Genomic DNA, 23,513 nt, shown 5'->3' on the forward strand with positions numbered 1-23,513 from the left:
AAAGATACTACCGCCAGCAAGAAAAACTACTATCCCTAGCTAGAAAAGCTACTATCACTGACTACAAAAACTACTACATATAGCAACAAAAACTATTATCCTTTGCTATAAAAACTACTACAACCAACAACAAAAGTTACTACCACTTACTACAAAAACTACTACCGCCACTAACAAAAGCTACTACCGCCAGCAACAAAAGCTACTACTGCCGCAAACAAAAGCTACTACTAACAACAAAAGCTACTACAACCGGCAACAAAAGCTGCTATCCCTACCTACAAAAACTACTACAACCAACAACAAAAGCTACTATTGCAACAAACAAAAACTACTACCAAACAGAACAAAAGCTACTATGAAGCAGAACAAAAACTCCTATTACCAACAACAAAAACTACTACCAAACAGAACAAAAGCTACTATGAAGCAGAACAAAAACTACTATTACTGACAACAAAAGTTACTACCGCAGGCAACAAAAGCTACTACCGTAGGCAACAGAAGCTATGAAACAGAACAAAAGCTGTTGTTACCAGCAACAAAAGCTACTCCCTTACAGATTGATCATCCAAGATTGAAGCCCCAATTTCCCACACACACTCTAAAACCAAAAAATAATGAAACACTTTCAATTCCATATTGGACGTCACCGACGACGGTGCCGAGCTCAATCTTTGTTGATGAATCGACCTTAAATCCCAATCTCATTAGTTGAAGCTCCATCTCAGGCTCAATTATGCACTCTTGATTGTCTATTGAAGTTGCGTCTTCAACCTCTTCACCTCGCATGGCAGAAGAATGAAATCTGTTATGACTTGCAGTTGAACGGATGGTCTCACCGTTTGGATTCGAAGATTCGAGACCGATCTATTATGGTGCGTCTCTGTTCGACTCGCCTCCGGCTGAGAACGTTGCCGAAAATTGAATTGTCAAGAGAAATTGACGGCGAACTTCGATCTAACCTTCAATCTAAGATCATTGGCGACCGTTACAAGCCCTCGCCGATTTAGTAGACGGAGGTGGAACCCAACCGCAAGGACGAGGCCTATAAGCTTATGCAGCTCGATGAGAGAGAATGAGAGAGAGAGAGAGAGAGAGAGAGAGAGAGAGAGAGAGAGAGAGAGAGAGAGAGAGAGAGAGAGAGAGAGAGAGAGAGAGAGAGAGAGAGAGAGAGAGAGAGAGAGAGAGAGAGATTGAACCTGAACAGGAGCATCCAATCCCATAAGACAGTCTTACTGTAGCAAACATGCCCTATGAGTTTCGAGTCTCGATCATGAGTTTCTTGTACATGTGAATCGAATCGAGGGTTCCAGTAGCAAGTAGGAACAATTTTGTGGCTTTGAGATGACGGTAAATATGTCTTTGGCCCACATTTTGTTTAAGAGCCCACAGAGCCTGCTCACTGTCATGGTTTGTATTGGGCCTAGTCTCCTCGATCTTCAATTGATTTGGAAGTATGGAAGTATCATGCATCGTGTAACAGTCTTCTTCTTCTTACCATTCAAGGTCACATGTTTGCTAGCAAGTAACGATCACACCGACACATATGGCCAGATCGAGAGATCGATCTTTTACATACTTTTCAACGAGGACCAATAACGTACGTGTTTGAGAATGAAGAATATACACTTACATAGGCCTAAATATTGAGTACTCTATCGAGCTCTCCTAGACCACTCAAGACTGAAGTTCCATGGTCATGAAATCAATGGAAAACAACCTCAAAAGAGGCTGTTATATATATATATACACACACACACTAGCTGATCAGGTGCGGACGATTTTGATGCGGATTTCCATTTTTTGCACTATTTCCCAATCGAATTTTCTCAAATTTCATTCTAGACATATCTAGATCATCTTGTGTAGATCATCTCTGCAAAATTTCAGCCAATTTGGTGATCGTTAAAGCCCTCAAACTTGCGTTTTTCTGTTATATACCTGAACCGGACAAAATACATGCCGTCGATTGTTTTTCGATTTTGTAGGGCCTTTAACGAATCACCAAATTAAGCTGAAATTTTAGTCAGAGATTATCTATACAAGATGATCTAGATATGTCTAGAAAAAAGTTTAGAGGAAATTAAGATCGGGAAGTAGTGCAAAAATAAGAAATACCGCACCAAAACTTTAGGTGCGGACGTCCGCACCTGATCAGCATTGTATATATATATATATATATTTTTTTTTTTTGAGAATGATAATAGAAGAATTTTATTTAAAATGAAAGAGATTACAGAATATGGGAATTATCGGTGGTACGGTGGAAGAAGCTTCCCCACTTGTTTTCCTATTACTAGAAACAGTTATGGGTCTGTCACTATTAATAACATCCATGAGCCAATCGAGCCTAACCCCTAACCAAGATAACTGCTCATCTAGTCGGGCTACATACTTAGCCACTACATCAGCCGCACCATTCGCAGTCCTAGAAACATCCTGACCTATCTTGACTAAGACCAAAAACTCTCAAAAGGACGATTGCCTCACGATGCGCATAAAGGAGAGAGCTTAGGACTACCAGCTGCAATCAACAGTGCTCTAACTCGATCAACCAATATCCCCTCTTCAGCAAAACATTCACCAATCTCACAGAGTCAGAGAGGCTGTTATATATAGCTCAACTTGTTTTCTGAAACTGAAATTCCAATCAGTGATGACTATGTCAACAAAGAGGCTACTATATATATAGCTCGATCAAACCCTGATGTGAGTTCCCAAATCCCAAATGGTGAGCTAGCCAGGCCATGTACATGAACGACGGATCTTAATTATGATGAATTCTGTTGATCAATTTTGACTAGATGATCCTTTTGTCCCTGTGTTGCGACGCTTTTGCTTTGTTTAATCAAGGAGTTTTTAAGTTGGTTTACCAAATCAAGTTTTGTGTTCCCAGCATAGCTAGCTTTCCATCTGTATATGCAAATTAAATTAACTAATTGTGTAATATTACCAGTAAAAGAAGAAGAATCGTAAGATTGACACCATTTTCTTAGAAGAAGAAAACAAGTTCATGAATGAATGATTGAAAAGGTGGATGGTCCAAAGCTAGCTAGAGAGGACCAGGGTGTGAAGTTTGGCACCACCACTCCACTATTTAATCCATTTTTGTAGAACCTCATGTAAAACCTGTCCTCTTCTTATATATAATATAAACTCTCTCTCTCTCTCTCTCTCTTCTTGTGTTCTGTAGCTTAATTATTGAAGATGAGAACCGCGGTACTACTGCTGGTCTTGTTGCTCAGCGGTTTTGTTGTTGTGATCCAGTACGCTGCGGGTGCAGCTAAGTACAATGGAGCTCCTTTCCCTGAGGCCGAGGGTGGACTCAGAACTGGTTTTCCGAAAGGGTTTGTGTTCGGAACGGCGACATCTGCTTATCAGGTGGAAGGCATGGCCAACAAGGAAGGTCGTGGACCTAGCATTTGGGATGCCTTCGTTAAAATTCCAGGTAATTAAATAAGACTATGTTTTACTGCAGTACGTATATTGTCCTTGCCGGCCTGCAGGTAATTACGATCCCGGCCAATTAACACAGCATTAGTCTAAAATCTAAATTAAATATTTATTCATGAGTGTGGGATAAATTTTATGTTTTGGACACAGGGAATATTGCAAATAATGATACAGCAGATGTTACAGCGGACGAATATCACCGTTACAAAGTAAGTTTTTTTTACTGTGAACATTTTGTTGTGTTCTGGAAATGCCAGTGGTTTGAGTTTTCCAACTGTTAGATTTAATGGAGAAACAGATGTGACGGGTTGAAAATTTATAAAGTATGTAAGATTTAAAGTCTGGTTTTGTTGTCACAGGAAGACATTGATATCATGCAGGACCTAAATTTTGATGTCTATAGGTTCTCAATATCATGGTCAAGAATCTTCCCAGGTATATTATATTTCTTCATCATTCAGTTGAACTTTTCATATATGTTTGTATTTGCTCTGATCAGTTCTTTTGTGTCTTGTACTTAAATATGTAGATGGAACTGGGAAAGTGAATTTGAAAGGAGTTGCATACTACAACCGGTTAATCAATTACTTGCTCGAAAGAGGTAAGGCAAATGCTGTAGTTTAGAACATAGAAAATGCTGATATTGCTATCAATGTACAATATTGCTTGATTTGATTGTTTGATATGCCTTGTTCCGCAGGCATTACCCCTTATGCAAATTTGCATCACTATGATCTTCCCCTAGCACTTGAGCAAGAGTACCTAGGGTTCTTAAGTGACAGAGTGGTGTAAGTATTTAATTGGGAATTGAGATTAGTTTGACAAATTTTTATAAATAGTAGCACTTGAATTTTGAGATATGCTTCAAACTTGACAGGAAGGATTTCGCGGATTACGCGGAATTTTGCTTCAAGACATATGGAGACAGAGTCAAGTACTGGACGACATTCAATGAGCCTAGAGTGGTGGCTGCTCTTGGCTATGACAATGCACTGAATCCTCCGGCAAGGTGCTCCAAAGCTTATGGAAATTGCACAGTTGGGAATTCAGGAACTGAACCATACATTGTTGCTCATCATTTGCTTTTGTCACATGCAGCTGCGGTTCATAGATACCGCGAAAAGTATCAGGTAAAAAACCATTGATGATCTCAATTTGATATATGAGAATATATGAAATGTTTGTAACGATTAGCAGATGCTGAGGTATGTGCATTTTTCAGAAAACACAAAAAGGAAGTGTTGGTATTCTCTTGGACTTTAACTGGTATGAGCCTCTTACCAGTTCAAAGGATGACAGAGATGCAGCTCAAAGGGCAAGAGACTTTCATATTGGATGGTAACAGTTCAAGCTTTAGATGCAATGTAGACCTCGATCTAGTACAGGTGTAATGTTAACAACTTGTGACTGTTCAATAGGTTCATTCATCCGATTGTATATGGGGAGTATCCAAAAACAATGCAACATATTGTTGGCGATAGGCTACCAAAGTTTACTAAAGAGGAGGTTAAGATGGTGAAGGGCTCAATAGATTTTGTAGGCATCAACCAGTATACTGCTTATTACATGTATGATCCACATCAAAACAAAACAAAACCAAATGCCTTGGGATACCAAAATGACTGGAATGCCGGATTTGCTTGTAAGATGCTCCTCTTCTTTATCTAGCTAAGACATAGAATTTTGCTTAAATGATATGGTCATGACTCAATTATCTGTCATGAGTTTTGCAGTTGAGAAGAATGGAGTGCTTATCGGTCCTCAGGTAAATTTCAATCTAAACACACATAAATTGCTTTCATCACTTGAAATTAGGCCTTCAATTCACTCCTTTCGTTTTGATGTATGATCCATATATTGAGCATTTTGCAGGCATATTCTTCTTGGCTCTACCAAGTCCCATGGGGTTTGTACAAGTGTGTAACATACATAAAAAAGAACTATGGGAACCCAACCGTGATTATATCCGAAAACGGTACTACTCTACAAAAGCCTCCTCCTCTAGTACTCTTCATTCTGTTTTTCCTCTTTCCAGCAGTTCATTAATTCATGCATGTTGTTTGATTTGCAGGCATGGATAACCCGGGAAACCAGACGCTTCAAGAGGCATTGCACGACACCAACAGGATCGACTTCTACAGAAGCTATCTGGAGCAACTGAAGAAGGCAGTTGATGAAGGCGCCAATGTGGTAGGCTATTTTGCCTGGTCATTGCTGGACAACTTCGAATGGAGATTGGGTTACACTTCAAGGTTTGGCATAGTCTATGTTGACTTCACCACCCTAAAGAGATATCCAAAGATGTCTGCCTACTGGTTCAAGAAACTGCTTACCAAAAAGAAGCATTAATTAGATAGATTTCATGTCAAGCATTAGTGTTTGAGGAGCTCATAACACCGGCCAAGCCATTCATATTGTTCATTTGATTGACTGCTGCATCCCCCTCAGTAATAATGTTCTTGCCGATCAACAATATATATTGACTAGAATGGTGCTCGCACTTCGCTGCTAGATTTGTTTTTGCTAACAATATACAAATGAGTTAATTTTTTTATTGAAGTGAAAACACACTACATATCAGTGTATCACACAGTAATCGGAATAATGCATCATAGTGATCAAACAATAATGCAGAGTATGAAAGACAATTGTATGCCTCCAAAATTGTGAAGAGTTTACAAAGCCTCTAGGTCCTGCAACTCTACCGTGTTACTTGATTCTTCTTTAGAAGACTTTCTAATGTTAACAATTAATATCTTCCACCTCAAGCCTAACCCTAGTCTCATCCAGCTTGTCTTCTGTAAGTTTCTCATGCATTGCTGTTTCATACATACTTTTCAACGATCATATAAACATATTGAAGATTAATTGAAGAATATAAACATATATATTGTGGATCTCATCAAACTAGTTGGACCATTATATTGTAATGAAGTTACATATATATCACCGCTTGAAGTTGTGATGGATGATCATGAAATCAAAGGAAAACATCCATATATGCTGATATGCATGGACAAGTAGGGATTGAAATGATAGAAAATGGAAGGAGAAAATCTGCGCAATAGAGAGGAACCATATATATGTACTCATCTAGATACATGCTGGTCCAACTAAGATATGAAGTGGATAGCTAAGGTGTAGGTGATTGTCAAAGTTGAAAGCTTCAGTACTAGACTGGGGAAAGTGTAATAACATCACACTCCCAATTAGTGGTTGTGTAATAGTTGTTATTCTTCCCAATGGAACAAAGAAACCAGATGATGAATAATTGGCCAGTCAACAAAGAAGTTCTATTAAATCCCATATCGGATATCTATGATGAGTTGAAAAAGATGCAATATGAGGAATCCCGGGGGGAAATTTTGACAAAATGATCAAGGTGTATATATTTTGCTTTATGTATAATGAAAGAAGAGTATTTCTATCAAGAGGGTTTTGAAGTTAAAAAAAGATCAATTAGATCAACAAAACAAATTAACCTAATTCATTTGGAGTTACACAACAATATTTCAACATGCAAATGCAAACCTAACATACATACATTATCAGACAGTGAATAAAACAAGAAATTAATAGATGCCATTTTCACATATATAAGAAGAAACTAGTTCAAGCATGCATGAATCATGATTGAAAGTTGCTGGTCCCTTGTAGGGCGCAGGCAAGGACCAAGTGTGAGCTTGGACTCACTGCCACTCCATTTTTCCATTTCTACCTTTCCTTTCCTTTTCAACATCAAACGCATCCAAAATAGGGAATAGTCTTTGGCCACCTAGTCACTACTGTCTTCTTCTTATCTATACGAACACTCTTTCTCACTCATTCTTAACACACAGTAGCCACAGTACTCTTCCTCTTTCTTTCTCTCTTATTTGCAGTAGCTTAAAGATGAGAACCACACCAGTGCTGGTGCTCTTCTGGGTCAGTCTTGTTGTTGTGATCCAGTACGTTGCGGGTGCAGCCAAGCACAATGGAGCTCCTTTCCCTGAGGCTGAGGGTGGACTGAGAGCTAGTTTCCCAAAGGGGTTTGTGTTCGGAACGGCGACGTCTGCTTATCAGGTGGAAGGCATGGCCAACAAGGAAGGTCGTGGACCCAGCATTTGGGATACCTTTGTTAAAATCCCAGGTAAAAACATTTTTTCCAGTGCTGTTTTCACCCTTGCCGGCCTAGTTCACAATGATTCCTCCTAAAGCTTTGCTTTTTGTGTAAATTCTTATTTTAAGGTGAAATAATTTGTTTTAACTTTTTTTTGTTTGGACATAGGGATTGTTGCCAATAATGCTACTGGAGATGTTACAGTTGACCAATATCACCGTTACAAAGTATTTTTTTTTCTTCCCTAAGTTACAAATTTATATTTATAAAACATTCAAATGGTTGATTGATGTGGTTGATCTTTCTCGATCAGGTTGATTTATGGATAATATACTAAGAGACTGGTTTTGTTGTTACAGGAAGATATTGATCTCCTGGCGAATCTTAATTTTGATGCCTACCGGTTTTCAATATCATGGTCCAGAATATTTCCAGGTAATGATTGTTGACATGTTTTTTCATTTGTTTGTATTTATTTTTGTATGTTTTCTTTAATTGGCTCTCAATCTTGAATCTTTGTAGAGGGTACTGGGAAAGTGAATTGGAAAGGAGTGGCATACTACAATCGGTTAATTGACTACTTGCTTAAAAGAGGTAAAATGCTGTTAAACTTATGAATATATTCCTGATTTATTTATAGCAATATGTACTAGAATTACTTATACAGTATGATAATGGCATTGTTTGATTGTTGGGTCATGTTGTGTAGGCATTACTCCCTATGCAAATTTATACCACTATGATCTTCCTCTTGCACTTGAGAAGAAGTACCTGGGATTGTTAAGTGACAGAGTTGTGTAAGTACTTGGGATTCTGAAGTTTGGCAAAGTGTTATATACTAGTTAGACCAAGTGTTGAGGTATACTTCAAACTTGACAGGAAAGATTTTGCCGATTTTGCCGATTTTTGCTTCAAGACATATGGAGACAGAGTGAAGAACTGGATGACATTCAATGAGCCTAGAGTTGTGGCTGCTCTTGGCTATGACACTGGATTCTTCGCTCCGGGACGGTGCTCCAAAGCTTATGGAAATTGTACAGCTGGGAATTCAGGAACTGAGCCTTACATTGCTGCACATCATTTGATTTTGTCACATGCAGCAGCAGTTCAGAGATACCGCGAAAAGTATCAGGTAAGGGACAATGTATAGGCCACACTTTGTATCATGAGAAAGAAAATTTGATCTTGATATGATGTTGATATGCTGAAGTATGTGTGTTACATTTTCAGAAAACACAAAAAGGAAAGATTGGTATACTGTTGGATTTTGTTTGGTATGAGCCTCTTACCAGATCAAAGGCTGACAGATATGCAGCTCAAAGGGCAAGAGACTTTCATGTTGGATGGTAATAGTTCAAGCTTTAGATGCAACTTTGACCTCTATTACAGAACCAACAACTTATGTTGTCTGATTGGCTTTTCTATAGGTTCATTCATCCGATTGTATATGGGGAGTATCCGAAAACAATCCAAAATATTGTTGGCAATAGGCTACCTAAGTTTACGAAAGAGGAGGTTAAGATGGTGAAGGGTTCAATGGACTTTGTAGGCATCAACGAGTACACTGCTTACTATATATATGCTCCAGATAAAAATCAAACTAAATCAAACGCCTTGGGATACCAGAATGACTGGAATGCTGGATTTGCATGTAAGATGCTCTCCTCTTCATCTAAGATGACGAACTTTACTTGAATGATATGGTCATCACTTATTTATCTGTCATGAATTGTGCAGATGAGAAAAATGGAGTGCCTATTGGTCCTAGGGTAAACTACAATCCAATCATACATAAACTGCACGCTTTCTCTTTTTAAGCCTTTTATTTCACAAGTGTTGCTTTGATGTATGATCAAAAATTGGCATTTCGCAGGCATATTCTTCTTGGCTCTACCAAGTACCATGGGGTATGTACAAATGTATAACATACATAAAAGAGCATTATGGGAACCCGCCTGTGATTTTATCCGAAAATGGTACTACCCTTTAACCCTGCAAAAGCCTCATCTTCTCTTCATGTTGTTTTTCCTTTCCAGCAGTTATCAATCAATTTTGTTTGATTTGCAGGCATGGATAACCCCGGAAACCAGACGCTTCCAAAGGCATTGCATGACACCAATAGGATCCACTACTACAGAAGCTATCTGGAGCAACTGAAGAAGGCAGTCGATGAGGGAGCCAATGTGGTAGGCTACTTTGCTTGGTCATTGCTGGACAACTTCGAGTGGAGATTGGGTTACACTTCAAGGTTTGGCATAGTCTATGTTGACTTCACCACCCTCAAGAGGTACCCAAAGATGTCTGCCTACTGGTTCAAGAAACTTCTCACCAAAAAGAAGCACTAGATAGACTTCATGTCATGCTTTTGATCGAGAGTTGAACTACTGATCACAAGACTAGTTTGTTTTTGCTTTTAACAATAAGACGTTATGCATTTATGCTGGCTTATCTACCCTATTTTCCTGCTCATTTCATACTTCTCATCGTTTTGATTCAACACACACACAACACAATAAGCACCGAAAGGGAAGAAAAGGTTAAACTAGAATTGCGAGGGGCCGCGCGAACGCAGGCTCCTCCTATCACAAATTATGACGTTGGCTCTCCCTCATTGGGGAGACCATAGGCAGGCACCCCTCCGTAGTGCAATGGAGGTCACAAGCCTAGGCTATAGGTCTTCTTGATCGCCCATTAACCCCGTCCAGGTAAGTAAGTAATCCTGGTGCTTTCAGTGTCTTTTATATGTGTATTCACCACTTACTTCCACTCTTTTCTTCAATGTGGGAGTCTGGAACTTGTCAAACTCAATGGTTTCAACAAGGACAAAGCTTGTGGTGTACTTAAGCAAGGACTGAGTGTCCATCATCCCCATTGCAATAGGACCAGTGTGATGTTTGTTTGTGTTGAGGTCAGAAATGAAACTTCTCAGTAGTTCGATACATGTTGAGATCTCAAGTAGCTGATCTTAAAGGAAAAATCATACACATTTTCTGGGAAGCCTAATTTGCCTATGAATATGCAACTCTTTTCTTTTGTTCCAAGTCCCTGGCTATGTAACACTCTAATGAAGAACTGTCGTGGATTGAACAGTTCCTTCGTTCAGCACTAGTTTGGTGTTCTTGACTTGGGTTGGTTGGGAGCAGCTTCTCAAACTTGTCACTGTACAGTTGATACATTTAATATATGAAAAATAATGATTAGATTGAATCACTATCATGATCGTCTCACAGATCAGTCTTTGCAATGTACTGTTCCAGAAAATTCACTTTCAAACGAAGGAAAAATGAACTCAATAAAAGTAGCTAGAAGTCTATGAAAAGAAAATAAGAGAATTCAAATATAATATATCAAAAAAGTACAGTATATATCATACAGGTGAAAAGAAATTCAAGATACTGCCTTTCTTATTTGTTGAACAGCTGTTTCTCTTCAACTTGTCATTTTTCACTATCCTCTTTTGCTTGGATAGCTTAGAATTTACACTCTCCTGAGAGTCTGAAGTCGGCATGCCTGAAGGTTCTATCTGTGTACTTGTCACCACAGAAACTAGTTCCTGACTACTCTCACTCTCTATGTCATCTAAGTCAATATCGTTTTTTCTTTTTCTAGGGCTATCGAGAACTATTGAAGATATGTTACTGGTAGAGGCACACAAGGTGTCCAATATCTCTACCTCACTTGCAATTGAAACTTGCTTAGTATTGCTACCTATTTGATCCGAATTGATTTCCTGTTTCATTTTCTTGAAAGGGTTGCTGGCACGAACCTTCAAGGGGATATTGTTGGGCACTATGGTACTTTTCACCTCTTCATTGTTTGTCGAAGGAACAATTAGTTTTCCAAGTGCTGCAGCTTCCTTCAAATACTTCTTCTCGTCTAAAACTAGATTATGCTTTTCTGTACAGCAAAATTTCACCGCTGTAAGACATGCATTAAGAACCTTATACATTGGTTATGAACAGGTTTCACTACTTTTATCAGTTTATGTATAAATAAGATGCTACACATGCAAAAACTTGAACATGGATATATTTGGTTGTTCATATGTATTATAATACTTCTAATGTAAGAAGTAAAGACATGCTTGCATTCTCAGTGTTTGTGTGTGGACATATACAGACTTCGGAATTTAAGTCAAAAAAGAGAAGATGTCATGATGCTAAAAAGCCTTCAAACATAGTTTGTGTGAGGAGAGGACATAAAAGAAACTTGCCTGTAGGCATAGGACTATCTTGTTTTCTGGTTTTATGGGAGGAAAAGGCCACAAAGCTACTGACTTGTGGAGATACAATAGCAGTCTCACATCTCTGGAAGTGGTGAGTAATTTGGCTCTTAATGGGACCTGAACGATGACTAGAACTGGAACTGGGGAAATGATCAAAGGCCTCCATACTTATGGGGTCCAATTTTCCTTCAGCAATTGCAATGGCTATTGATGAAGGGATTTCTCTAGTTCAATTTTAGGTCAAGGAGAACAAATGCGGGTATGAAACAGGCAACTTAATAGGTAACAATAATTTAACCTGGAAATAAAAGGAATTATATAACAAAAAGATACGGTCCAAGGAAATCAATTTCTCCATCAAGGGAATCCACAAGATCTTGTGGTATCGGTCTCATATGCTTGACAATTTTCTTGTCAGAGTCATATCTGTACGAATGCAAATAAGGTGCCATGAATCAGTAACGAAAAAAGCACCAAAAGTGTGAAGCATTATCACTAAAGCTATTTTCATATTACTCACACTTGAGCATGCTGGAAAACTGCAGCTGCTTCTCTGAAAGACTTGGGGTAATCTTCAGGCATTTGATTGCCCTTCTGTAATTTCAAAACTGATAAAGCCTGCAAAACATGCAACCAAGCAATGTATAAGGTTTACAAACAAGTAATACCATCTGCCATCAATAAAAACTCTCCTGTTGAGATGCAATACATATTCATGAACATGATGCATGAGTAGAGGCACGATAGAGAAATCTGGACTTCAGATTTAAGTCCATGTCCAACAAATGGTTGGAAAAGGAATGTATATTGGTATAAGTATGCCTCCTTTTTTTGTATTTCTGCTGTTTCAGTACATACTAATATTAGTCAACATTATTAGAAATTTAAGAAGCAGAAAGTATACTTACGCGATCTAAATTTTGGTACTTAGAAACCAAGGCATAAGCTTTACCCATTCCAATTCCAGGTACAGATGGAAGGAAATCGCAGCCAGCCAAGACACACATACCTGCAATAATGCCATATAGTAAACTGGTTCATGCATTGAAATGCATACTTGAGCTACTGTGATATATTGTATTGCCATGAAATGAAAAGCATGTTTACATTACTTAAGGAAGCTCTGAGGCAAAATTTGGGAGGAAAAAAGGACGATCCTGTACACCTGATGCCATTTGAGACATAGGAGTTGGTAATACAAAAGAAGGTTCTGTTGTAACATCTTGTAACTTTTTCAGATTGATGGTTTGCGGAAAACATGTTCATATATAAAGGTTTAAAATGACATTGAACTAACCTGTGAATAATTTGAGGTCAAAATTTTGGAAGGAAGGTGTGCGGTCCACTTGATTAAAAATATTGTCTAGCAGTAACTCATCACCATTGCCGAATTGGTCCATCTTAAAGATTATCTGTTTGCAACCAACGCAAGTCAAGACAAACAAAACACCAGCAATTTCAATACTTTATGATGAAATGAAGTAAAAAGAGAGCAATGGCCTCCATCAGCACCGTATCAGATTTTCATGGAAGTTCTTACAGCTTGGCAGCCATATGCCACTAGATCACTATCCTCAGTGATGACTGCCGCAATTCCACCCTTTTCTGCTTCAAGACTGGCCAGGTATGCTAGCTGCGCATCAGCCTCATATGGAGCTACAACAAATTCAATGTTCTCTGATCTCAGAACCTGGAAGGCCAACAGTGGAGATGTTACTTGTGGACTCTGGGTTAAAGATAAATGAAAAGGCAATGAGCTCTGATAATAAGAACAGAATGACAGGAAAAGGATGTGCATCAAGTAAAGCAACCAGGATGAGGTTCAATTCAGAAATACCAAATGAAAAGGCAATGGCATGACAATTAAATTCAAGCTTGATAGAAAGTAAGAGATAAACCTAATACATTAGAAAGTAATTACCTTTATCAGCTCATGTGCCATAGATGGAGTTACACTCACCGCCCTCTACAAATAATGAGCAAACACAATAGATAATCAGATAAACAATGGGAAGGAAATAGTATCCTATAATAACATCCGTGGAACTCTGACCCACATTTGATATTCCTAACATGCTTTCTGGACTCTCCATATAGTCATGCCTTGACAAACATGAACAACTGGGTATGTTTGAATGAAATTGCAACCATTATAAGTCAACAAGTTTATAACTAGGGATTCAGGAGAAACTAGTCTGGTTATTGTAATCATCAAAACCGAGCAATGCATACAAAAATGGATGACAAGTAATACATAACTTAAAGTAATGCCACTAACTTCAAAAGTCACAAATCCAAATCAATTCCCAGATTGAACTTGGATAGAAGAGTATAGCTATAGTATATACTGACATATGATATACTATGCAGTCTAATATACCTGAAAGAGCTCAGTGGCAGCTCTAACATTCCCTTCTCCTACTTTCTCCATGGCCAAATCATGAAACTTCTTCCTCCTCCTGAATCAGTGATAACATTGCCAATAAATAACACAAACACCGTTTCCATCAAATCGGTAATGTACGAAAAAATAAACAAACTTGCCTGTGGCGTTCATCCCCAGTGGCAGCCTTACATGGTACATTGCCACCATCAAAAACCACAACTGGGGTTATCTCATGGTGCTGAAGCATATGTATTCGGTGCATAAAATAGTCAATGTATTTCAACTTCCTATCGCTATTCGAATTCATACACAGCTCCATGCTACATGAATAAGCTGCCAACACATTTGAACAACACAAATGAATTGAAATGAAAATCCCATTACCCAACTGAAGTAATTATAAAAATAAAAATAAAAAATCAAAGCAGTAAAGAACAAAACTTTAATACCTCCTTTGTGAAGCCATGAATAGGCATCAATGCCCACCTGCAAATCAATCCACAAAACCCAAATTTCAATCTAAGAGAAAGACCCAACCCAATTCAAAATCAAGCTGAGAAGATTAAAAATCAAAACTTTGGGATTGAAACTTACTCGCTTGCCAGCGTATTTCCTGATATGGATGATTTGAATGTAGGGTTTGATGAATCTGAGGAGATCTTTGATGCCCATTTTTTTCTTGTTGGGGTTTTTCAATTTCTAGGGTTTTTGGTTTCTCTGGATTTCTTATTTTGTTTCCAATTAATGAAATGAGGGGAGGACCAAGTGTTGGAGAAAATGGCGGGAAGAGAAGCAAATGGGAGATTGCCACGTTGCATTTTGGTGAAATTGACTGTTGTTATTTTACCGCCAAATTTAGTTGAAATTCCCGCGCGTGTTGGTATGATGAACGCTCCTGCTAACGCGCGTGCGGTACATGTTCCTCTTTCCTTTTTTTGTTAATAAATAAACACAAACTTATGTTGGGCCTCAAAACCCAAACTGCATAAAACGATTAAAACCCGACCCGCTTCTCTGAGTTCTTATTTCCCAAACCCGCCTCTCTGCGCCGCTTCAAACTCCGCCACAATCTTGGCGCTCTCTCTCTCTCTCTCTCTCTCTTCTCAATGTCTCCGCTCGCCGAGAACGACGAGATTCCTTACTACGATGACGACGACGACGACGAATACGACGACGGCTTCAACGACGACATTGAGGCCCTCCGCCGCGCCTGTATGATCACCGGCCAAGACCCCGACGACGTCATCGCCAAAAACGACCAAGGAAAAAACCCTAGCATCCACCAAAACGACGACGACGACATAGACGTAGGCCCCTCCTCCGCTCCCAATTCCGACTCCGACTCCGATTTCGACGAGGACCTCGAGCTGCTCCGCAAAATCAAGAACCAATTCTCCGATAACAAGCCTCTTTCGCTGAAGCCTCTCTGTACTTTGCTGCCGCCTTCCGTCTCCGACGAGGAGGAGGACGACTACCAAACGCTACTCGCCGTGAGGAAACGTTTCGCTGCTTACGAGAACGGTATATGCCTTACATACTCTCTGTTAATGCATTTGTGTATTCTAATTGATATTGTAGAGTGGCTACAATTAGGTCAATTTTGTTAGCAGAGATTTGAGAATTAGGACTCAGCTTAAGGTTTTCGCCTTTTTCTACATTGATTGGCCATTTTGAATCTTATATTATCAGCTATATTTTAGGGTGAGGAGTGAGATGGTAATGAGTACGATACATCGAAATGCTTACATTGTATGACCCTGGTGTATGTTGCTCGAGAAACTTAATGAACAACATGAATCGTATCGTAGTTTTTATAAAAAGAATTCTCCAATCTATCTGCCAAAGTGTCAAAATTAACTCACTGACTAGGGTAATTGTAATGAAGATGTTGTTTGGTGATAGTTAGTGTGATACGGGCATTACAGAATTGAGTGACTTCAAGTTTTACTTGAATATAAATGTAAAAGTTTTAACTATAAGGTTGTAACTATCTGTGCATTGATCTTTAGTGGTCGTAGGTTATCCACAGTTTTATTGCTTCTAGAGGATCTTACTTTCGTGTTTTTTAGATACTCAGGGTAAAAGTGCAGTGCAGATTGATCCTCCCTGCAAATCAGTCCAGGAAACTTGCAATGAAGTATCTGGAAGTGAGGCTCATGAAAGGTTTCCGTATCTGGTCACCTATACTGAAGAGGGGAAGCCTTCCACTTCCATTGAGTGGAATCAGTCAGATTCTTGTAAGCCATCTATGTCGCCAACCAAAAGTTCAGGATTCCCAAAGTCTGCACTGGCTTTTTGGGATGCTATTATTAAGAATAGGTCCTGTCAGAAGTTTCTTGGAAGTAAGCTAATACAAATCAAAGCTAAAATTGAGGAGAACAACAAACTGAAGCAGCGTGTCAAAATCCTTAGAGACTTTCAAGCTCATTGCAAAAGACGAACAGGAGAAGCGCTGTCTCAAAAGAAGGATCCCTGTGTCCAGTTAATTTTAACGAAAAGGCCAAGGGTTGATTCAAAGGTGAGTTTTTAGTTACTTTTGACTATTTGATTTCAACGAACTGTCAAGTTATGTTTCATGCTGGCTGCTGGTTTGTTTATCTAAGTTATTCTGGTTGGTGTTTCCAATTTTTCATTGTATTGCTTTGTGACATATAACATATAAGTTCGATGCAAATATGATGTGGTAATCTTTTTCGTCTCTATGATTGTCAATTTTCATGACAATCTATTTAGGATATTTTGCATGAAAACTTCTTCTTCTTCTTCTTGCCTTTTTACTTCGATATTTGGTGGCTTCCTTTTAATGTCTGTTAAACCTATTGTTTCTGCAGGCACATGACAGAGCTATCTCAGCTTTGTCCTATGGCCCAGAAGAAAATTCACATGTTGCTGACTACAGAAAGGCATTGACAAAATTTCCAGTTTCATTAGATCGAAAAAATTGGTCAGAGGCAGAAAAGAAAGATCTTCAAAAGGGAATAAGACAGCAATTTCAAGAAATGGTTCTTCAATCTTCCATGGATGAATCAAGGTATCTTCACTCATTTTTATCATTTATGATGTCATGTCACGGTAACATTTTGGAGTGCTTTGTGAAACGAATTGGAATTTGTGAAAGTTAAGAATGAACCTACATATAAATAGGCTATATAAGTTTGTAGCACTTGATAATGGAAGGTGCAATTCCCTTTTATTTGATACCTAGCAGCTACTTATCTGCTTAAATCCAAAAAGGCGGAATTTTTTTTTCTTTAATCATGATTACCTAGACTGCATTAGTGTACATTGATTTGTGGTACTCCTCATTGTTTCCTAAATATGCTCCTTGACTTCATATATCTTTCACAGTTATTCTGAGACGCGTCATGGAGACTCAGATGCCATTGATAACATTTTGGCTTCAATCAAGGATCTCGAAATTACCCCATACAGCATTAAGGAGTTCCTGCCTAAGGTTAACTGGGAGCAGTTGGCTTCCATGTATGTTCCTGGTCGCTCTGGTGGAGAATGTGAAGCAAGGTATGACCTTTTGTAATGGCACACCTCTCTCATTTCATTCATTTTTTAAGTTGCAAACAAAGAAAAGATCAAATACAAAATGTTGGCAAACTAACTGCAGCTTATTGCATGACAATTTTTCTGCTTTATTGTTATTTGTTAAAATAGTCATGAAATGCAGTTTTTATTGCTGAAATGCGACTTATTTGTAAAAATAAAGGGGATTGACAGACTAGCTGCATCCAATCTTTCACATGAATAAGCCTTATGTTTACAGTTTGTCCAAAACTTGGTAATTTGGTTTGGCTTATGGAACTTAACTGTAATCTTTAATCTTTGCTTTTACCCAATTAATAATTTGAAAGAAGTATTGGTGAATAACTCAACATATGGTGTTTGTCACTAATCTCTTATCACACCCAATGGCAGTTTGTGAGGACTGGGGTTCATATTCATTTTGTTTCATGTGTCAATGTGTGCAGTACTTGATTAGAGTTTTGTTTCTATTGGTTGTCTTGAAGCATGTGTATCCTTTCATGAAGCGAGATTTCAGACCTCTATGAGGTCTTCATCACAGACACATTTACCATTGTTGGAATTGATTAAAAAGGTCAGCATCTGTCATGAAGGTGGACCCATAGTTTTGACTTAGGAATTAATCTAAACAGTGCTGTTGAGGTGTCTATGGTGATTTTGATTAAGGATAGATGTGATGCTTTCATTACTTCTGCCTTTCAGATCGTAGTAATCGTGCTCACATGGATATCTTAATGTTTGTGATTACTTCTTGCAGGTGGTTGAACTGGGAGGATCCCTTAGTCAATCACGGACCATGGACTACGGATGAGGATAAGATGATTCTGTATCTTGTCCAGAAGAATGGGGTCAATGATTGGATTAATATTGCAGAAGCGGTTGGGACTAACAGGACTCCATTTCAGTGCTTGGCACGCTACCAAAGGAGCCTAAATGCTTCTATTCTGAAACGGGAGTGGACCAAGGATGAGGATGCACAACTTTCTTCTGCTGTAGAGGCTTTTGGTGAGAGGGATTGGCAGTCTGTAGCTTCTGCTTTGAATGGACGAACTGGTACTCAATGCTCTAACAGGTTAGTTGCCTTCTCCATTTCATGTTTAGATGTTTTGTAGCTGTCTATTGCTGATTCCAAAAGTTAACGTACACTGTATTCTCTGACCAAATAAAAATATTGCATGCCCTTTTGGTATCTAAGAAAGAGTAACTGTAATTCCTGCTGATGAAACTTGGAATATTATATAATATAGTTGGCTCGAGTGTTTTAATTACATCATGAGCGGCTATGGATTACTATATTTCATTACTGGAATTTAAGATGATCGGTCAAGATTACTGAAGCTAATTTGGGTTCATACAGACAAATAGAGCGTTATTGGTTTCATCTGCGCCTGTAGTAATTTTAAGCTTTATTTCTATATGATCCATGTGACCAATTCTTCCCCTAGTAACCTTGCTTTCTCACACCTTCCTGTACACTTGTGAACTGACTCCTTGGTTGCTTTATATGTATTAGATTTTGGTTTTCTGCAAGCAGCATGTGAAGCCTCATTGACAGTAATGATAAGTTTTCATGCTATGCAGATGGAAGAAATCACTTCATCCAACCAGAACAAGAGCTGGTAAATGGACTCCAGAGGAAGACAAACGCCTGATTGTAGCTCAAATGCTTTTTGGGTCAAAAAATTGGAACAAGACAGCTCAATTTGTGCCGGGTCGAACTCAGGCACAATGCAGGGATAGGTAGCATACCGTAATCTGTAGTGAAACCTTTTTCTTTTTTCTTTTTTTTGAGGTAAATCTTTAGTGAAAGCTTAATGCTACTAATTTGAGAAAATTGTTAATTTTAAATTTCTGTTGGCAGATATGTCAACTCTTTAGAACCTTCTTTGAAGTGGTGTGAATGGACTGAAGAAGAGGATTCAAGATTGATTAAGGCAATTGAAGAATGTGGACATTGCTGGTCAAAAGTTGCTGCATATGTGCCTAACCGGACTGATAATATGTGCTGGAGGTATAAAGCCCTGAAAATGTTTTATTTTTTCCACTGCTGCCCACACTTGGGTTTGTCTAACAGTTTGATCTGACTTTTATTTTGATCAGGAGATGGAAGGTATTGTTTCCGGATGAAGTGCCTTTGCTCAGAGAAGAGAAAAAAATACGTAAGACCGCTCTCATCCGCAACTTTGTTGATCGGGAGAAAGAACGCCCAGCCCTTGGCCCTAATGATTTTCTTCTACAAGACGGTACCTCAAGGAAGAGTTTAACTAGGAAGACAGGAGGATTAAGGTAAAATTCTCTAACACTAGTGTTGGTGGTCTTGTTTCTGTCAATAAGTTGATTCTAGAAGTACCTACTCATCAAGTTTAGGAAATGAATCGCATCAATCTTTTTTGGGGTCATTTTACAATCCACCCTTTTTCTTTCTTTTTTTAAGTCAAAACTTTTATAAAGAGACAAAACACATGTTACAAAAAACCAAATTTAATCTACTAAAAAAAGAAAGGAGTGTGGATTGTAAAATGAGGAGTGTAAATTTCAATCTACTTTTTATAAACCATTCAGCAAATGTTTCTTCTTTTGTTGGAAATATCAGTGTTTCAATTTAGAAGTCAATTTTGTATAAAGTATAAACTGTGTGTAAATCACTTCAATTTTACGAATTATGTCAATACTTCTTCAACAAAACAAAATATTTCAGTTATTCAACGACTGCTTTCTTCACAAATTATGTGTTGTGTGTGACCTTGAAATTGTAGTTTGCTTGTATCTTCCCACATAACTAGAAATTTAGTTTTGCATGAAACCATTTGCCCCAACCTCTATACCGAATCAAACACAGCCTATATATCGAAGCTTTGTTAGTATTTTTTTATTTCTTGGGTTGAATGAGTGTGTACAAATTGATCCTAAGAGAAAATTCCTTCTTTTCTAATATCTGTGATGTCTACCTTTCATTAACAGCCGAGTTCCAAAGAAGATTAAACCAAGGAGGCATAGAAACAATGCTCAACTTTGCTCCGAGGAAGAAACTGGGACAAGCAATTCGGAGGTTGAGACATATGATGACGATGATGCCTCAAAGAAGAGGAAAAAGAAGAATGTTCTCAAACCGCATCAAATAAGGCACAAAGACAATGAACCCACAGGAGACTGTGAGGCTGTTGCACTTGTACCAAAGAAGATTAGACCTAGGAGGAATAGAAACAGCGGTCAAATTCCTGGAGTAAGCCATTCTGAGGTTCGGACATGTAATGGGGATGATGCCATGAAGAAGAAAATTCGGCGTCACAGAAGGCAGAAAGGCACTGAACCGACAGGAGAGTGTAAGGCTATTGTACCTGTTAGTAATGAGGATGATGCGCCCAAAGAACCCACAGAGAAATCTTGTTCCGATCAAATCATAGGAACATCAGATGAAGAGAAAGCTATTTCTCACTTTCTACATGAATCAAAGAAGAGAAAGCTTGAAGTTGCTGATGATGAGACTGATAATCCTGTTGTGGCTTCCTTGGGGAAAAAGAAATACAAGAAGAGGCATGCTCAAACTACTAAACGGCATGCTCAAATACAAGAGGCCACAATCAAATCTGGGAAGGAACAAGCGAGCAGTGGCGATGATATGACACTTAATTGTTTTTTACGTAATAGATCAAAGAAGCGACGTGAATCTGGCAGAGGAGATATTCAGAATTTCAGATGACTGGGTGATCTATTAACTTTTCATAGGGTATATGCCCAAAGGACAGCAGCCATTTATAGTTAGAACTGCTTTAGACAAAGTTATACGAGCCATGCAAAAGGATTGCTATTCATCTTGCGGCAAGTCAATCTAGAAGGTAGCATCTAGCCATATATACCCCTATAGTGTTTGCCTATTCTGAGTTCTGGAATTCTGTATAGAAAAGAAGATATAGGTGCAATGCATACAAATGATTTGAAAGTACAGATTTTTTAGTGGCAAATTTCATTTTACCTCGTATCTTTTGGCATAAACTCTAAGGCCCCGTTTGTATGGTAGGAAATCATGGTATGGAAATAAAATTAGTTTCATTTTCCATTTTAATGTGTTGCTTGGTTGTAAATAAGGATTGGAAAGGAAACAAAAAATGAGATTTGACTGGAAATTGACTCCATAGAGTCTGAATCGAATTACCTAGTTAAGGGGTGGTATTTTATTTCCATGCCCGTTAAAGGTAAATTACAAAAAATAGTCAACTAAAATGTTTATGTTCTCTTAAATAGATCACATATGCAATTAGTAAAAAGGTGTTAATGGAAATTAAAGCTTTAAATTTCATTATTATGACTTATTAAATATTGTATAATATGAATGGAAATAAATTACTAATTCAATTACAATATTAACCAAACACCTACATGAAAATACCAAAACTTTTTTCATTTTATATTTTCATTTTATATAAGTTCAAAACTTTTTTTATTTTATATTTTCATTTTATATAAGTCGAGAAAGGAAAACAAATCATTTCTCTGTCTTGATATTCCTGCTAACCAAACAGGGCCTAAGTGACATTCATGCTAACCAAATGGGACCTAAGTGGAAACATATTGAGACACAGTTGGTGCTAAACCTTGGACAATCATAAACTACCATTGCTTGCAACCCTAAACACTTGTAAGTTAAGGTTTGCCAGACATTTTGGGTGAGGACAAAGAAATTAAAGAGTAAATTGTTTACATATCATAAAATCAGTTTGTTTGTCCGGGTTACAGGTTTTACAGCCACAGAATGCAAATAACTGCCCTAATCGAACACAATATAAAATCAGGTTTGACAGCCGCGGAAATTATACTATATACTAAAGGATGGTTAACTGTTCATAAGCATATGAACTTTAGTTTTTTTTTTTTGGTTTTGTTTTTTCTGAAACAGGTAATTTAGATTTTTTTAGATAAGCTCTCTCTCAGCAAAGATTTTTTTGCCCTCCATTTTTTTACTTTTCTTCTACATCCTGAATCTTACAAATCAAAATAATTAGAGCATTTATATTTTGGGTAGAATACAAGATTAGATGTTTTATTGTATAAAAGTTGTTTTTGTGATAGCTCTTATACATATGTAGAATATGCATAATGTGGATACTACACCGCGCCAAAGGGCGGGTATACTGACCATTTTGCCCCTGTTATTTTTAAGAAACCACAATAGTCATTAACCTTAGATATATAATCAGTATAACAGCTGGGTATAATTTGTATTAATAATATTCTATGAAGTATATATCAAAAACATTTCTATCAATCAATTACCCCATTAACCAGCTTTATAACGTTGTTTTTTGATAAAGTAATTTTAATGTTCATAGAAATTTTAAAATTATAGGAATTATAATTCCATGAATTTTGTGATAGCTCTTATACATATGTGGAATATGCATAATGTGGATACTACACCGCGCCAAGACGCGGGTATACTAACCCTTTTACCCCTGTTATTTTTAAGAAACCACAATATTGTCATTAACCCTGGATATATAATCAGTATAATAGCTTTGTATAATTTGCATGTAAAACATTCTATGAAGTACATATCAGAAACATTTCTATCAATCAATTGACCTATTGACCAGCTTCATAACGTTGTTTTTGGATAAAGTAATTTTAATGTCCATAGAAATTTCAAAATCATGAGAATTACAATTCCATGAATTTAAATTCCATTAATTAAGAATTTTATTGTTTGGATTTCATGATGTACAGTTTTAAAATGACAAGAATTTGTATTCAGATTAACCTTAGTTAGAGGCCTGCTCACATGCGGGATGAAATTTAAGGGACAAAACGGGATACAT

At 37.8% G+C, this 23,513-nt stretch overlaps 4 protein-coding genes across 4 annotated transcripts; 3 read left to right on the plus strand and 1 right to left on the minus strand.

The window, feature by feature from the left end:
• Nucleotides 1–3,192: 3,192 nt before the first annotated feature.
• LOC101312635 (beta-glucosidase 44-like) lies at nt 3,193–5,812 on the plus strand. The gene is made up of 11 exons (XM_004299498.1): nt 3,193–3,451; nt 3,607–3,665; nt 3,816–3,891; nt 3,986–4,057; nt 4,157–4,244; nt 4,334–4,586; nt 4,679–4,794; nt 4,875–5,098; nt 5,190–5,221; nt 5,329–5,431; nt 5,528–5,812. The coding sequence occupies exons 1-11, from the start codon at nt 3,211–3,213 to the stop codon at nt 5,803–5,805; spliced, it is 1,542 nt and encodes a 513-aa protein (XP_004299546.1). The 5' UTR covers nt 3,193–3,210; the 3' UTR covers nt 5,806–5,812.
• Nucleotides 5,813–7,282: 1,470 nt separating this feature from the next.
• Nucleotides 7,283–10,023, plus strand: LOC101312349 (beta-glucosidase 44-like). Its single transcript, XM_004299497.1, has 11 exons — nt 7,283–7,585; nt 7,724–7,782; nt 7,915–7,990; nt 8,078–8,149; nt 8,265–8,352; nt 8,435–8,687; nt 8,786–8,901; nt 8,983–9,206; nt 9,293–9,324; nt 9,429–9,531; nt 9,623–10,023. The coding sequence occupies exons 1-11, from the start codon at nt 7,348–7,350 to the stop codon at nt 9,898–9,900; spliced, it is 1,539 nt and encodes a 512-aa protein (XP_004299545.1). The 5' UTR covers nt 7,283–7,347; the 3' UTR covers nt 9,901–10,023.
• Nucleotides 10,024–10,922: 899 nt separating this feature from the next.
• Nucleotides 10,923–14,838, minus strand: LOC101295920 (exonuclease 1-like). Its single transcript, XM_004301211.1, has 12 exons — nt 14,761–14,838; nt 14,616–14,652; nt 14,325–14,499; nt 14,161–14,239; nt 13,702–13,746; nt 13,321–13,470; nt 13,078–13,192; nt 12,689–12,789; nt 12,301–12,398; nt 12,114–12,206; nt 11,769–12,004; nt 10,923–11,452 (listed from the first exon to the last, which is right to left on the minus strand). The coding sequence occupies exons 1-12, from the start codon at nt 14,836–14,838 to the stop codon at nt 10,923–10,925; spliced, it is 1,737 nt and encodes a 578-aa protein (XP_004301259.1).
• Nucleotides 14,839–15,272: 434 nt separating this feature from the next.
• LOC101296208 lies at nt 15,273–21,494 on the plus strand. The gene is made up of 9 exons (XM_004301212.1): nt 15,273–15,687; nt 16,236–16,684; nt 16,998–17,197; nt 17,515–17,685; nt 18,458–18,772; nt 19,282–19,440; nt 19,562–19,711; nt 19,801–19,986; nt 20,662–21,494. Exons 1-9 carry the CDS (start codon nt 15,273–15,275, stop codon nt 21,398–21,400), a joined length of 2,784 nt encoding a protein of 927 aa, XP_004301260.1. The 3' UTR covers nt 21,401–21,494.
• Nucleotides 21,495–23,513: the final 2,019 nt, after the last annotated feature.

This window comes from Fragaria vesca, linkage group LG5, assembly GCF_000184155.1.
Source record: "Fragaria vesca subsp. vesca linkage group LG5, FraVesHawaii_1.0, whole genome shotgun sequence".
Lineage (NCBI taxonomy): Eukaryota > Viridiplantae > Streptophyta > Magnoliopsida > Rosales > Rosaceae > Fragaria > Fragaria vesca.

What these genes read in the sequence shown, in the direction of transcription:
- LOC101312635 (XM_004299498.1), top strand. Translation starts at nt 3,211, where the DNA reads ATGAGAACCGCGGTACTACTGCTGGTCTTGTTGCTCAGCGGTTTTGTT. An exon ending in ACGAATATCACCGTTACAAA is followed by an intron (nt 3,666 to 3,815) that starts GTAAGTTTTTTT and finishes TTGTTGTCACAG; the next exon opens with GAAGACATTGATATCATGCA. An exon ending in CTGGAATGCCGGATTTGCTT is followed by an intron (nt 5,099 to 5,189) that starts GTAAGATGCTCC and finishes TGAGTTTTGCAG; the next exon opens with TTGAGAAGAATGGAGTGCTT.
- LOC101312349 (XM_004299497.1), top strand. Translation starts at nt 7,348, where the DNA reads ATGAGAACCACACCAGTGCTGGTGCTCTTCTGGGTCAGTCTTGTTGTT. An exon ending in TACCTTTGTTAAAATCCCAG is followed by an intron (nt 7,586 to 7,723) that starts GTAAAAACATTT and finishes GTTTGGACATAG; the next exon opens with GGATTGTTGCCAATAATGCT. An exon ending in GAGTGCCTATTGGTCCTAGG is followed by an intron (nt 9,325 to 9,428) that starts GTAAACTACAAT and finishes GGCATTTCGCAG; the next exon opens with GCATATTCTTCTTGGCTCTA.
- LOC101295920 (XM_004301211.1), bottom strand. Translation starts at nt 14,838, where the DNA reads ATGGGCATCAAAGATCTCCTCAGATTCATCAAACCCTACATTCAAATC. An exon ending in TGACCTCAAATTATTCACAG is followed by an intron (nt 12,790 to 13,077) that starts GTTAGTTCAATG and finishes GCATTATTGCAG; the next exon opens with GTATGTGTGTCTTGGCTGGC. An exon ending in GTTTTCCAGCATGCTCAAGT is followed by an intron (nt 12,207 to 12,300) that starts GTGAGTAATATG and finishes GCATTCGTACAG; the next exon opens with ATATGACTCTGACAAGAAAA.
- LOC101296208 (XM_004301212.1), top strand. Translation starts at nt 15,273, where the DNA reads ATGTCTCCGCTCGCCGAGAACGACGAGATTCCTTACTACGATGACGAC. An exon ending in CAGGCACAATGCAGGGATAG is followed by an intron (nt 19,441 to 19,561) that starts GTAGCATACCGT and finishes TTCTGTTGGCAG; the next exon opens with ATATGTCAACTCTTTAGAAC. An exon ending in ACTGATAATATGTGCTGGAG is followed by an intron (nt 19,712 to 19,800) that starts GTATAAAGCCCT and finishes TATTTTGATCAG; the next exon opens with GAGATGGAAGGTATTGTTTC.